The following is a 16,202-nucleotide window of genomic DNA, read 5'->3' on the forward strand; positions in this document are numbered from 1 at the left end:
AAGTTAAGTCTTATTCCACATTCCAGTGTCTTTCTGGAATAAGTATAAGTGATGCATGGCTTGAGGCCATTATTTGACTAGCAATGTGATGATTTAATGTGTGTTATGGCTGGAATAAAACAAGTTACAGTTAAGTGTTTAGATCTACTGGTCACACGATCGTGTTTTTTTTTCCAATGACTCATTCTGACTTCCTGAAAATTCCCCAACGATTGGAATAATCGGCCTCTAATCCTACATTAATCCTCTCAGACTCTATCAGCCAGAAGGTAAAGTGTGAAAAAGCGCCACAGGGGAAAGTCACGTCATGGAATGGATGTCTTAAGGGTATTTGAGAATGAAATCTTCTGCTTTGTGGTCCTAGGGAAACACGATTGATGACGTTGAATAGCTGGCATGGTTGCAATTGGAATATTTATGTCACACACTTAGAATGTATTTGCCAAGCAAAGGTTCAGGTTATCTAAAGGTCAGTTTAGAAATGTTATCTTTAATTGATTCTTTAAAAAAAATATTTCAATGCTGATATGAGACAATATGCAGATTCCTTATCGTCTCATTAACACATGCTGCTCCTACATCAACTCTTTTCAGGAACTATCCAAATATAGCCAATTCTGCACAATTATTGGCTTTATTTTAACAAAAAAATCTTACGGTACATTAAACATATGTTTCTTATTGCAAGTTTGTCCTTAAATAAAATAGTGACCATTGTTAGGTTCAAACACTGATGACATCTATTAAACAGACAAGAAGCAAGGAATCATGCAGAGACAGAGTTAATCTTAAATCTTACTCAATGAGGAGAGACGTTATTGGGCTGTACAATAGTTACAGATCCAAACTACGCTCTAAAATCCTGCCCACGTGCTTCCTCTATTTATTTGTGAGGTCCCTGGTTACATCACTGAGGCTGTCGCTGAAGGAAGGGGGTCATCTCAACAGCCTCAGACAAAATATATGACTATTAATGAAATGCAAATGTGTTGACACTCGTGATATCGCCCTGTCTCTGCTTTGTCTGCGTCACGGCACTCGATGTTCCCTTTGCAGTCAGCAGGCGGATTCAGGGTCTGAAAGCACTGATACGAGATGATTGGCTTTGCACAGATAGAAAAGTACAACTTCAGCACAATTGATAATAACTATAGCAATGGCCTTTGAGCATAAGAATTGTGTGATAACTTACACATAATTATTCTAACAACCATACAAGACAACTTGTCTTTTATTAGTAAGTAAGCAAACAAAGGCTCCTAATTTAGCTGCTGACGTATGCAGTAACATATTGTGTCATTTTCCATTCTATTATTTTGTCAAAATTATTAAGGACAAGTGGTAGAAAATGAATTATTAATCTACTTGTTCATTTACTGTTAATATCTGCTTTCTCTTTTAACATGTTCTAACTACATTTCTGTTAAAATGTAATAATCACTTATTCTTCTGTTGTTTGATACTTTACATTAGTTTTGGATGATACCACAAATTTAAATATCGATCCGATACCAAGTTGTTACAGGATCATACATTGGTCATATTCAAATGTGTCCAGAGACATATTTCCTCAGTTTATAAACATAATATAAATTTAAAAAAAAAGACGTAATCATAGTAGTAGTAAAAAAAATATTTCAATGCTGATATGAGACAATATGCAGATTCCTTATCATCTCATTAACACATGCTGCTCCTATATCAACTCTTATCAGGAACTATTCAAATATATTAAAAAAGAAAACAGTTTATACGCTGCTCAGTGGCTTTATGGTTAGAGTGTCCGCCCCTGAGATCGGTAGGTTGTGAGTTCAAACCCCGGCCGAGTCATACCAAAGACTATAAAAAAAATGAGACCCATTACCTCCCTGCTTGGCACTCAGCATCAAGAGTTGGAATTGGGGGTTAAATCACCAAAATGATTCCCGGGCGCAGACACAGCTGCTGCTCACTGCTCCCCTCACCTCCCAGGGGGTGAATATGGGGATGGGTCAAATGCAGAATAATTTCACCACACCTAGTGTGTGTGAGAACCATTTTTTTTTAAAGTACCCATGATTGTCACACACACACTAGGTGTGGCGAAATTATTCTCTGCATTTGACCCATCACCCTTGATCACCACCTGGGAGGTGAGGGGAGTAGTGAGCAGCAGCAGTGGCCGCGCCCGGGAATCATATTTGGCGATTTAACCGGTAATGGGTCCCATTTTTATAGTCTTTGGTATGACTCGCCTGGGGTTTGAACTAATGCTGCTTAAACTTTAACTTTATATGAAAATGTATTTTTACTGACTGTACTGTGCAACGGGCAGCACAGTGAAACAGGGGTTAGTGCGTCTGCCTCATAATACGAAGGTTCTAGGTTCGATCCTGCGCTCTAGATCTTTCTGTGTGGAGTTTGCATGTTCTTTCCGTGACTGCGTGGGTTCCCTCCGGGTACTCCGGCTTCCTCCCACCTCCAAAGACATGCACCTGGGGATAGGTTGATTGGCAACACTAAATGGGCCCTAGTATGTAAATGCGAGTGTGAATGTTGTCTGTCTATCTGTGTTGGCCCTGCGATGAGGTGGCGACTTTGTCCAGGGTGTACACCGCCTTCCGCCCGAATGCAGCTGAGATAGGCTCCAGCTTGTCCAGGGACAAGTGGTAGAAAATGGATGGATGGATGGATGTACTGTGCAACACCAGGATGCTGGCATAAGGCAGTTGATACTGACAAGTAGAATTTGTTTCAAATTATGCATGCTTTGTGTGTACTGACGTTTCAGTAGCTTATTGCATGGTGTTTATGTATTAGGCTTATTATTAATTTCACAAAACAGAATAATGTATTGACTACTATTTAGACCAGTGGTTCTTAACCTGGGTTCGATCGAACCCTAGGGGTTCGGTGAGTCGGGCTCAGGGGTTCGGCGGAGGTCAAGACACACCCGACTCATCGTGTAAATAAAAACTTCTCCCTATCGGCGTATTACGGATACGGCAACAGCAGAAGTCAGACTGATTTGCAGGTGTGTAATTTGTTGTGAGTTTATGCACTGGGTTGATTTTGTTGTTTGAACAAGGTGATGTTCATGCACGGTTCATTTTGTGCACCAGTAATAAAACATGGTAACACTTTAGTATGGGGAACATATTCACAATTAATTAATTTCTTATTAACATGCAAATTAGTAACATATTTTCTCTTAACTAGTCATTATTAAGTACTTATTAATGCCTTATTCGGCATGGACTTATTATAACCCTAACCCTCTAACCCTGCATACTTGCCAACCCTACCGGATTTTCCGGGAGACTCCTGAAATTCAGCGCCTCTGCCGAAAACCTCCCGGGACAAATTTTCTCCCGAAAATCTCCCGAAATTCAGGCGGAGCTGTAGGCCACGCCCCCTCCAGCTCCATGCGGACCTGAGTGAGGACAGCATGTATTCAAGTCCGCTTTCCCACAATATAAACAGCGTGCCTGCCCAATGACGTTATAACTGTAGAATGATCGAGGGCGAGTTCTTGGTTTCTTATTTGGGTTTATTGTTAGGCAGTTTCATTAACGTCCTCCCAGCGCGGTAACAACACACAACAACAGCAGTCACGTTTTCGTCTACCGTAAAGCAGTTTGTCTGCCGTAAACAGCAATGTTGTGACACTCTTAAACAGGACAATACTGCCATCTACTGTACATGCATATGTGACATTAACATCTATGGCTTTTAGAGAGTGCAGTGCACAACTGCGCACACAACAAGGAGACGAAGCAGAAGAACGAGAAAGATACAGCCGTGGCGACGCCGACGACGAGTAAGATGAAGAAATACGCTTGTAAGTTCCAAGCCGCAGCTGCGATTGGACCTGGATAGCCTCCGGGAAGAAGTAGTGGACTACCAAGTACTTGGCAGTGAAGATCTTCCTCAGGAAGCAAAGATTGACCGGTTTTGGGCCATGCTAGGGAGAGATGGAAGATTCCAGACTCTAATGCATTTGATAAAAGCACTTTTGTGCGTGCCACACAGCAATGCATCATCAGAGAGGGTGTTCAGCATGGTTAGAAAAATTGTGACAGAGAATAGAACAAGGATGGACAATTCAACCCTTAACTCAACAATTAGTAGATGTGTGTGTATATGTGTAAATAAATGAACACTGAAATTAAAGTATTTCTTTTATTTATATATACATATAATAAAATAAATAAATATATAGCTAGAATTCACTGAAAGTCAAGTATTTCATATATATATATATATTACTTGACTTGGTGAACTCTAGCTGTAAATATACTCCTCCCCTCTTAACCACGCCCCCAACCAAGCCCTACGCCCCACCCCCGACCACGCCCCCCACCCCCACCTCCCGAAATCGGAGGTCTCAAGGTTGGCAAGTATGTAACCCTGGCCCTAACCCTAACCAAATAACTCTAAATTAAGTCTTTATTACTTAAAATATGTTCCCTTAGTGTCCAAAAAACTCTAAATTAAGTCTTTGTTACTTAGAATATGTTCCCAGTGCTAAAGTGTTACCAAAAACATATAACTTTGTCTTGAATTTGAAAAAAAACGACATTTTATTTTTCACTAAAGAAGGGTTCGGTGAATGCGCATATGAAACTGGTGGGGTTCGGTACCTCCAACAAGGTAAAGAACCACTGATTTAGACTGTTTAGTTTTATTTTTCCGATAACCCAAACAATGCTTTTATTTTGGTATTTCTTAACCGGAAGTATATCCTGAGAAGGATCCGGTGTTTATTTCCTTTTCCTGGTGTGACAATATAGATGTCTCACAATGAAAATTGCCACTGTAGCAATGTTATTTGCCACATTTTGGTCGGCGGGTAGCGTTAATGTCGAGGTAAGTCAAATGTTGCCTCTATTGTGTGACTCTTGCCGTTTTTCGTCGCATTTCACCTGTTAGCTTCCTGTTAGCTTCCAAGGCTAGCATGCTAGCTGTCATGATTTAAAATGACACACTGTATGTTGTTATAACTGTTGTTAATTGTGTCTGTGTCTTTTACTTTTGCTGCATTGAAATGTAACTGCTGTTGTCTACTTATTCAAGCCTTTCTTAGTAAAGAGGTATTTGATCTCAATCATGGGACAAAGCCGAGCTTTATGATTTAAAAAGACATGAAATAAATGTATTCATCTTTTTTCACACAGGAAAGTGCGGAGCATTTCTTCAGCAGCGGCCACACCAACAACTGGGCCGTTCTGGTCAGTACACGCAAATGATTATGCGCCTCTATCATTAGTTCTAAGAACTAGAACAACGAGAGCTGTGGAAATGCTCGTGTGAGTTTTTACATCTGCATGTGTGCTTTGAACAGGTGTGCACGTCCAGATTCTGGTTCAACTACCGTCATGTGGCCAACACACTGTCAGTTTACAGAAGTGTCAAGCGTCTAGGCATCCCTGATAGGTAATTATGTCTCGTGTTGTCGACTCCCGATACCAATATTTTGGTACCGGTGTTGTACCGAAATCTGTTACCCATCGGAATTTGTAACTCCAGGGGGCGATGTTCCCATGGCGTTTGTTTGATGGTTAAACGGCAAGCCCAAAGAGGAGGAGAAGAAGAACGCTTGCGTAAATGGCGTAAACTATCCTTAATGCTGAAACGTCAGTTGTCAGAATTTCAGCATTAATAATAACAATGGACTCATACTATAATGAAAGTAAGTCATTGATTTCCAGAATATGTGTAATTTATTAAAGATGAAATTCTGACAACTGACGTTTCATTCCATGATAGCTTTTAATCCGGAAAATGTATGTGTGTGAGAGAGAATCAACAGCTGATACAATGGACTCATACTATAATGAAAGCAAGTCATTGATTTCCAGAATATGTGTAATTTATTAATGCTGAAATTCTGACAACTGACGTTTCAGCATTCAGGATAGTTTACGCCATTTACGCAAGCGTTCTTCTCCTCCTCTTTGGGTTTGCCGTTTAACCATCAAACAAACGCCATGGGAACATCGCCCCCTGGAGTTACAAATTCCGATGGGTAACAGATTTCGGTACAACACCGTTACCAAAATTATTTACATACTTTTCTAAATAAAGGGGACCACAAAAAATTTCATTATTGGCTTTATTTTAACAACAAATCTTAGGGTACATCAAACATATGTTTCTTATTGCAAGTTTGTCCTTCAATAAAATAGTGAACATACAAGACAACTTGTCTTTTAGTAGTAATTTAGCAAACAAAGGCTCCTAATTTAGCTGCTGACGTATGTAGTAACATATTGTGTTATTTATCATTCTATTATTTTGTCAAAATTATTAAGGACAAGTGGTAGAAAATGAACTATTAATCTACTTGGTCATTTACTGTTAATATCTGCTTACTTTCTCTTTTAACATGTTCTATCTACACTTCTGTTAAAATGAAATGTAATAATCACTTATTCTTCTGTTGTTTGATACTTTACATTAGTTTTGGATGATACCTCAAATTTGGGTATCAATCCGATACCAAGTAGTTACAGGATCATACATTGGTCATATTCAAAGTCCTCATGTGTCCAGGGACATATTTCCTAAGTTTATAAACATAATATATATATTTTTTTAAATGAAGGAAGAAGATGTGATGCCAAAAAATATAGACGTAATCGTAGTAGTATCGACTAGATACGCTACTGTACTTGGTATCATTACAGTGGATGTTAGGTGTAGATCTACCAATGGTGTTTGTTTACATGTTGACGCCGGTGAGCTATTATTATAATATATATATATATAATATTATATTAACTATTCCTCGTCCTGCAGGGATGATACTTGTAAGAAACTTCCTTTATTTGTCGCCATGGAGGCAAGGATTAGTGATTTAGAAGTAGTGAAGTGAAGTGAAGTGAATTACATTTATATAGCGCTTTTTCTCAAGTGACTCAAAGCGCTTTACATGGTGAAACCCAATATCTAAGTTACATTTAAACCAGTGTGGGGGGCACTGGGAGCAGGTGGGTAAAGTGTCTTGCCCAAGGACACAACGGCAGTGACTAGGATGGCTAAAACACTGCCGACTGGGGCTGGACTTTAGCCGCTAGCTAGCTAGCCATGTCTTAAAGCACCTCTTCTGGTGGGTAGTACCGAAAATTATTCATTAGTATCGCGGTATTATACTAATATTGGTAAAACCGTACAACCCTAGTAGTGTCATATTTATTTAAAAAAAATAGTTTAGTGTGGATGTGTGTCTGCGGATATAAGTGCCTAATTTTATTGGTACTTTCTGCTCTTCTAGTCACATAGTTCTGATGCTGGCAGACGACATGGCTTGTAATCACAGAAACCCCAAGCCTGCCACAGTGTTCAGCCACAAAAACATGGCGCTGAACGTGTATGGCGACGACGTGGAGGTGGATTACCGAGGTTATGAGGTCGGTTTGATCTGTGCAACAAACAGTTGCATTTGTAAAAAAAAAAAAAGAAAAAAAAAATTCATTATTTATTTTCCATGTTTTTAAATGTTAGCAAAGTACAAAACCCAAAACCAGTGAAGTTGGCACGTTGTGTAATTCCTTAATAAAAACATAATACAATGATTTGCAAATCCTTTTCCACATATATTTAATTGAATAGACTGCAAAGACAAGATATTCAATGTTCAAACTGTTTTTTTTTGCAAATAATCATTAACTTAGAATTTAATGGCAGCAACACATTGCAAAAAAGTTGGCACAGGGGCATTTTTACCACTGTGTTACATGGCCTTTCCTTTTAACAACACTCAGTTAACCTTTGGAAACTGAAGAGACCAATTTTTGTAGCTTTTCAGGTGGAATTCTGTCCCGTTCTTGCTTGATGTACAGCTTAAGTTGTTCAACAGTCCGGAGTCTCTGTTGTCGTATTTTAGGCTTCATAATGCGCCACACATTTTCAATGGGAGACAGGTCTGGACTACAGGCAGGCCAGTCGAGTACCCACACTTTTTTACTATGAAGCCACGCTGTTGTAACACATGGCTTGGCATTGTCTTGCTGAAATAAGCAGGGGCGTCCATGATAAGGTTGCTTGGATGGCAACATATGTTGCTCCAAAACCTGTATGTACCTTTCAGCATTAATGGTGCCTTCACAGATGTGTAAGTTACCCATACCTTGGGCACTAATATACCCCCATACCATCACAGATGCTGGCTTTTTAACTTTGCGCCGAGAACAATCCGGATGGTTCTTTTCCTCTTTGTTCCGGAGGATACAACATCCACAGTATCCAAAAACAATTTGAAATGTGGACTCGTCAGACCACAGAACAGTTTTACACTTTGCATCAGTATATCTTAGATGAGCCGGGCCCAGCGAAGCCGGGAGCGTTCCTGGGTGTTGTTGATAAATGGCTTTCGCTTTGCATAGTAGAGTTTTAACTTGCACTTACAGATGTAGCGACAAACTGTAGTTACTGACAGTGGTTTTCTGAAGTGTTCCTGAGCCCATGTGGTGATATCCTTTACACACTGATGTCGCTTTTTGATGCAGTACCACCTGAGAGATCCAAGGTCACGGGCATTGAATGTTACGTGTAGTGATTTCTCCAGATTCTCTGAACCTTTTGATGATATTACAGCCTGTAGAAATCCCTAAATTCCTTGCAATAGCTCGTTGACAAATGTTGTTTCTAAACTGTTGGACAATTTGCTCACGTATTTGTTCACAAAGTGGTGACCCTCGCCCCATCCTTGTTTGTGAATGACTGAGCATTTCATATAAGCTGCTTTTATACCCAATCATGGCACCCACCTGTTCCCAATTAGCCCGTTCACCTCTGAGATTATCCAAGTAAGTGTTTGATGAACATTCCTCAACTTTCTCAGTCTTTTTTGCCACTTGTGCCAGCTTTTTTGAAACATGTTAAAGGCATCAAATTCCAAATGAGCTAATATTTGCAAAAAATAACAAAATTTTTCCAGTTTGAACGTTAAGTATCTTGTCTTTGCAGTCTATTCAATTACATATAGTTTGAAAAGGATTTGCAAATCATTGTAGTCTGTTTTTATTTATGATTTACACAACGTGCTAACTTCACTGGTTTTGGGGTTTGTATCTTGTGTCATGTTGTTGTGTCCACTTTTCAGGTGACGGTGGAGAACTTTCTCCGAGTTCTGACCGGAAGGCTTCCGCCCAGCACGCCTCGCTCCAAGCGTCTCCTGTCTGACGACCGAAGCAACATTCTCATCTACCTGACAGGTTATTAAATGATATATATATTTATGTATGTATGTATGTATATATATATATATATATATATATATATATATATATATATATATATATATATATATATATATATATATATATATATATATATATATATATATATACACACACAGTGTATATATATACACACAGTATATATATATATATATATATATATATATATATATATATATATATATATATATATATATATACATACAGTTGCAAGAACATCTATGTGAACCCTTTGGGATTGCTTGGATTTCTGCATAATAAATATATATATATATATATATATATTTATTAACAACAACAACAAAAAAAAAAAAAAAATATATATATATATATATTAGTGATGGGTCCGGCAACACCGATGCTTTGGCGCATGCGTCGAGCTCATAGAGCAAAACCCTGTGTCGGTGCGCGTACCGCTTTTAGAAAGTCACGTGACCGATCATGAGCTGTTTTGGTCACGTGACCGATACACGAACTGTGTCGCACTCCCGCCTCCTCTGTGCCCTGTGAGTGGGTCTTTTCTACAGCCGGAGAAATAATAGCTAAGAGAAATCGTCTAAAATTGAATACGTTGGAAAAACTGTTTTTTTTAAATAAAAATGTGTAAAAAAAAAATTTAAAAAAAATTCCCAGTCCACAAGCATCCTCATTCACAACACGTTCTCTTAGTTTTCCATGTTATGATACATGTTCACATTATTTATTGACTCTATCTAAAACAGATAAAAATATATTTTTATTTAAATGAAGATATGAAATAATCCTAAATGAAATACAATGACTTGGTTTATATTATTGTATATACTAGGTCATAAAATCAGTGTAGTGCATCTGCCTCACAATACGAAGGTCCTGAGTAGTCTTGGGTTCAATCCCGGGCTCGGGATCTTTCTGTGTGGAGTTTGCATGTCCTCCCCGTGACTGCGTGGGTTCCCTCCGGGTACTCCGGCTTCCTCCCACCTCCAAAGACATGCACCTGGGGATAGGTTGATTGGCAACACTAAATTGGCCCTAGTGTGTGGATGTGAGTGTGAATGTTGTCTGTCTATCTGTGTTGGCCCTGCGATGAGGTGGCGACTTGTCCAGGGTGTACCCCGCCTTCCGCCCGATTGTAGCTGAGATAGGCTCCAGCGCCCCCCGCGACCCCAAAGGGAATAAGCGGTAGAAAATGGATGGATGGATAAAATCAGTGTCAGTTGAGTCGGTCCATAGGTTGCCTGTAGGGATTTTTAATGTCCAGCAGATGTCAGTATTTAGTGACAGTATCAATACAGTTTTGCTATGTGTCGAAACGCTTCATGACGCCTCATCAACCCATCACTAAATATATATATATATATATATATTTTTTTTTGTTTGTTTATATATTTATATTTATTTTATTATACTGCTCACTCTAAGCAAAGGATCACCATTTACTCCCCATTGTGTTCTTTCCCTGTCTATCCTGGTGGCACTTTGCAATGTATGTGTATGTGTTTATATAAAGGGCATGGTGGCAATGGCTTCCTGAAGCTCCAAGACTCTGAGGAGATCAGCAATGTGGAGCTGGCAGACGCCTTTGAACAGATGTGGCAGAAAAGGAGGTACGTTGCGTCGGCTTCTGGTAGAAATACAACAGGGCAGCACTGCAACACCTTTTTGGCTGGACCTTGATATATTGTAAAAATGGAAATAATTCATTATTTACTTACACAAAGCTAAGATGTTTATGTTTTGTTCGGTTAGCTTTAATGTATTGATCTATATTTGGCTTCGTTGTCGTCTTTAAAATGTATGAAAAGTTGCCCCAACACCCATAAAAAAATGTTTATGTGGCTTGGTGGAAGAAGATAGGACATGCTTGATCTATAGGTTCTGAAGTATTTAGACTTTTGCTTTCTCACTCATGAACTAAGTTTCCATTTTGCATATTGGGGTTGCTACGATGTGCTCTGAAGCATTAATCAGCATTTCCGCCCTCAATCTTTGACAAATGAATGAAACAGAGCCCGCAAAAGTGAGTCTCAGTTGTCATTCCGAGGTCGCCTTTGGAAAGTGTCTGCGCTCAGGGCTTCTAGGCATATACTGTAAAAGCCTTGGGACACTGCATCGATGAGGATGTTCTATTTAGTGTGCTAAATGACATCCTCCAAAGAGATGTGAGATGGAGTCATGCCACCCGCCTTGTTGTCACAAAAGCTCCTTGGCTTAGACAGATGGGCCAAAAAAAACCTCCCAGTGTTTGGAGTGACGGAGAAGAAAAGTCGCGACTTTTGGGATGGAGATATGTGAGAAAAAAAAGTAGTGTCTGTGTGCGCAGTTCTGTTTGATGGGAGTGTGTTTTTTTGTTTGTTACCATAGCAACTGCCACATGAAAGATGTTTGAAGGTTGTGTTATATGGCGAATGCACATTATTTTTTAAATATAATTTTGACTGTGTTTGCGCGTTCGTGCTTGCGTGCGTGCGTCTCTGTGTTGGCAGGTATAATGAGCTGCTGTTCATCATCGACACCTGTCAGGGAGCCTCCATGTACGAGAGGTTCTACTCGCCAAATCTCATGGCTTTGGCCAGCAGTCAAGTTGGAGAGGACTCCTTGTCGGTGGGTTGCCATAAATATTAATACATCCAAAATATCTCTCACTATTATGAAGCACTACTAAGGTTCAATCAATCAATCACAATTATTGTATATAGCCCTTAATCCCAAGTGCCTCAAAGGTCTTCACAAACCACAATGACATCCCCTATCTTAACCCACATCCGGGCAAGGAAAAACTTAAAAAACCCGAACTGGGAAAAAGAAGAAACCTTGGGTTCCCCCCCCCCTGGATGACCGGCTGCAATGGATGACGAGTGGAAACAATTATTGAATTTTTATATTAGTAGATATTGTGAGAGTCCAGTCCATCAGGGAGCCAACACAAGGTTGTAGGAGTATCTTCTTCCATGTAGACAAGTCGGCGACGCAGCGACGTCACCAGCTGCGCATAGAAGAGTGGTCATGACTTGGAACTGCTAGCGCATCTTGCAGACTGGTACCTCTCCAGAAATTATCTGTGACCACCTGGTATCCTAGTCATGCAGGAGAGGGGAAAGAGCAGAGCAGACAAGAAAAGATAAGTGGCAGGTCACCTGGTCTAAACAGGATCTATCCAAACGCTAGAGAATATAAATTAGTTTTAAGATGAGACTTAAATGCTTCTACTGAAGTAGCGTCTTTAACTGTTGCTGCTAGGGCATTCCAGAGCTCGATTTTATCCGGAGCCCGATAAAATATGCTCAAAAGCCTGCAGACTTTTTTTGGCACTAGGAAACATTAATAAGCCGATGTACCGTATTTTTCGGAGTATAAGTCGCACCTGCCGAAAATGCATAATAAAGAAGGAAAAAAACATATAAGTCGCACTGGAGCCCGGCCAAACTATGAAAAAAAACTGCGACTTATAGTCGAAAAATACGGTACTTGGAACGCAGATTTTGGGACATTAATAAGCCGATGTACTTGGAACGCAGATTTTGGGACGGAACATACAGCACAAGAAAATGAGCAAGATGAGATGGTCCAAGACTGTTGAATTTGTTCCTGAAATGCGCCTGAAGACAGTGCAGGTGGGCCAGTCTCGACATAATATCATTGAACGTTCCTGTTCGTCAAAAGTCTAGCAGCCGCATGTAGTACTAATTGCAATCGATTAATGGTGGACATGGGGAGACTCAAAAAGAATACATTACAGTAATCAAGACAAGATGTAACACGCGCATGTGGACGGATTTTGACCATATTACGGAGTTGAAAGAAGGCTTTTTTTTAGTAATACTCTTAATGTGCAGATGAAATGAAAGAGTTGTTTTGAAAATAAAGACAAGATTTTTCACCTAGTTGATTTAGGACAATTGTTTTATTGCCAAAATTTAAGATGGTATCCATAAACAAGTGCCTGTGTCTGGCAGGAATGATAAACATCTTTTTTTTGCATTAATATGCAAAACTTTGTCGGACATCCATTGTTTAATTTCATTAGGACACGCCTACAGATGACTACAATCTGGCGCGTTGGTCAGTTTTAGGGGCATGTGAAGTTGGGTGTCATTAGCATAACAGTGAAAGCCAACACCATATTTGTGTATGATGTCGCCTCGTGGCAACATTCAAAAGCTGAAAAGTACAAAGCCAGGAACCAAACCATGTGGAATTACATAAGTGATCTAAACATACACCGAGGTCACATTGCTATAGTATACATAACGTATCCTTTCATTGAGATAGGAGCTAAACCAGAAAAAAGTTAAGTCTGACATACCAATACGCGATTTGATACATTCTAATTGAATTTAATGATTGACAGCATTGAAGGCAGCACAAAGATCAAGCAGCAGCAACACCGATGACGCATCAGCAGCCATAGTTGGTAACAAATCATTGTTCTCTATCCAGTGATTTGCCCTGAAACTGAATTGAAAAGGTTTACAAAGATTGCTCGTAGCTAAGTGTTCATTTACCTGCTGTGCAACCATTTTTTTGAGGATTTTAGAGATAAGCAGGATGTGTGACATCGGCCAATAGTTTAAAAGTTCGTAGTCAGGGTCAAGGATAAGTCTTTTAAGCAGGAGGATAACTGCTGTTCTGAATGGTAGGGGAACAGTACCAGAAGAGAGTGAAAAGTTAATGATATTTAGCACTGATGGTGCTAATATTACAAACCGCTCCTTAATAAGGTTTTATCTATCTTTAGCTTTAATGCTAATGAGTTGTGTGTGCGTGTGTTCATGCCTGTCTCCAACGGTGTGTCTGTAAGACATGTACTTAATTCACTTTTTACATATACGTTGTCAATGTAAACTTGTCCAACATTACTGAAGTTAATTATATTTATAGAGCGCTTTTTCTCGAGAGACTCAAAACACTTTTACATAGTGAAATCCATTATCTATATCTTTAAGCTACATTAAAAACCAGTGATGATGGCACTGGAAGCGGGTGGGTAAAATGTCTTTAAAAATGGTTGATTTATATAGGCTATTAAGGTAAAGTTTCGGCTACCTTGCTTCTGCAGCCTTCATCAGAGGGTAAAGTGTCTTGCCCAAGGACACAACAGCAGTGACGAGGATGGCCGAAGCGGGCACTTCCGCTCTACCAACCAATCCACGCTGTTAGTAGATGCCATATTTCACATACAGTATTGTAACATTAAGGAGTAGGGACTAGAAGACACACACATAGCACATAGCAAGACTAGCATAGCTATTTGAGCTACATTCTAACATTGCACTCACATTTTAACAGCAACATCATTCTGGCTTAGCATGTTGAACATAAAAACTGTATGATCAAATTTACAGCTCTCACGCCTGTAACCGACTGACGGCTAGTTTACAGAACTTTTAAGATGTGTAGCGAGGCCTGCCTTTTTACAAAATGGTGGGCGTATACTAGGGGTGTGGGAAAAAATCGATTCGAATTTGAATCGCGATTCTCACGTTGTGCGATTCAGAATCGATTCTCATTTTTAAAAAATCTATTATTTTTTTATTTTATTTTATTTTTTAAATTATTATTATTTTTTTTTTAATTAATCAATCCAACAAAACAATACACAGCAATACCTTAACAATGCAATCCAATTCCAAAACCAAACCCGACCCAGCAACACTCAGAGCTGCAATTGAGAGGAGACACAAACACGACACAGAACAAACCAAAAGTAGTGAAACAAAAATGAATATTATCAACAACAGTATCAATATTAGTTACAATTTCAACATAGCAGTGATTAAAAATCCCTCATTGACATTATCATTAGACATTTATAAAAAAAAAAGAACAATAGTGTCACAGTGACTTACACTTGCATCGCATCTCATAAGCTTGACAACACACTGTGTCCAATATTTTCACAAAGATAAAATAAGTCATATTTTTGGTTCATTTAATAGTCAAAACAAATTTACATTATTGCAATCAGTTGATAAAACATTGTCCTTTACAGTTATAAAAGCTTTTCACAAAAATCTACTACTCTGCTTGCATGTCAGCAGACTGGGGTCGATCCTGCTGAAATCCTATGTATTGAATGAATAGAAAATCGTTTTGAATCGGGTAAATAATCGTTTTTGAATCGAGAATCGTGTTGAATTGAAAAAAATCGATTTTGAATCGAATCGTGACCCCAAGAATTGATATTGAATCGAATCGTAGGACACCCAAAGATTCACAGCCCTAGCATATACAGTACATGTATAAGGTGGGCGCTTCTCGCTAGGGGCAGTTCCACGAGGAAGGAGCGAGCCTCTTCAACAAACAAGTGTGGGAGATGATATATTTGGCGCTCATAAATATACTTAATGTGGCACTTTTCCTCACTCCAGCACCAACCTGATTTGGGCATTGGAGTTCATCTGATGGACCGTTACACCTTCTACATGCTGGAGTTCCTGGAAGACATCCACCCTGCCAGCAAAACTAACATGAATGACCTGGTGAGTGCATTCATTTAGAAAGATGTCTATTCCTAAACTTCAATCTGTCTGCTCTAATGTTACAAATAGCTCTGGTCCCACGGGAATGGCCAGACATGAAGCAGAATGTGCGATAAGCGTGCTCAGGGTGTTGACCTTTTTATTCACGATGGCGCGAGCTACACGGTGTTCTTAAATCAAATCAAATCAACTTTATTTATAGAGCACATTTAAAATTTACCACAGGGGTAGCCAAAGTGCTGTACAATGAGCAGGTTAAAAGATAAAACGAGTACCGAGCAAACACAACACAATACAAACAGAACACGATAAAAAATAAATAAATAAAATAGAATTAATAAAAACATAAAAACATAAAAACAGGATCACAGCAGGTGTATTATGGGGCGCCATTGCAGGATGGATATCACTCAGTGTTAAAAGCCATGGAATAAAAGTATGTTTTTAAGAGAGATTTAAAAACAGGAAGAGAGGAGGCTTGTCTAACACTCAGGGGTAGGTCGTTCCAGAGCTTGGGAGC

General features: G+C 39.2%; 1 protein-coding gene across 3 annotated transcripts in view; it reads left to right on the top strand.

The window, feature by feature from the left end:
• Positions 1 to 16,202, top strand: part of pigk (phosphatidylinositol glycan anchor biosynthesis, class K) — a 102,945-nt gene that overhangs the window by 57,612 nt on the left and 29,131 nt on the right. The window contains exons 1-8 of one of the 3 annotated variants that reach the window (XM_061978922.1): positions 4,708 to 4,848; positions 5,157 to 5,210; positions 5,324 to 5,415; positions 7,256 to 7,391; positions 9,086 to 9,197; positions 10,711 to 10,807; positions 11,687 to 11,804; positions 15,572 to 15,682. In XM_061978922.1, the coding sequence (XP_061834906.1) occupies positions 4,783 to 4,848; positions 5,157 to 5,210; positions 5,324 to 5,415; positions 7,256 to 7,391; positions 9,086 to 9,197; positions 10,711 to 10,807; positions 11,687 to 11,804; positions 15,572 to 15,682 (786 nt within the window). In that variant the 5' untranslated portion in view covers positions 4,708 to 4,782. Of the gene's footprint in view, positions 1 to 4,707; positions 4,849 to 5,156; positions 5,211 to 5,323; positions 5,416 to 7,255; positions 7,392 to 9,085; positions 9,198 to 10,710; positions 10,808 to 11,686; positions 11,805 to 15,571; positions 15,683 to 16,202 lie in introns of those variants that run through there. The other 2 variants (XM_061978923.2, XM_061978924.1) reach the window with 2 other exon arrangements.

Source organism: Nerophis lumbriciformis, linkage group LG19 (genome assembly GCF_033978685.3).
Source record: "Nerophis lumbriciformis linkage group LG19, RoL_Nlum_v2.1, whole genome shotgun sequence".
Lineage (NCBI taxonomy): Eukaryota > Metazoa > Chordata > Actinopteri > Syngnathiformes > Syngnathidae > Nerophis > Nerophis lumbriciformis.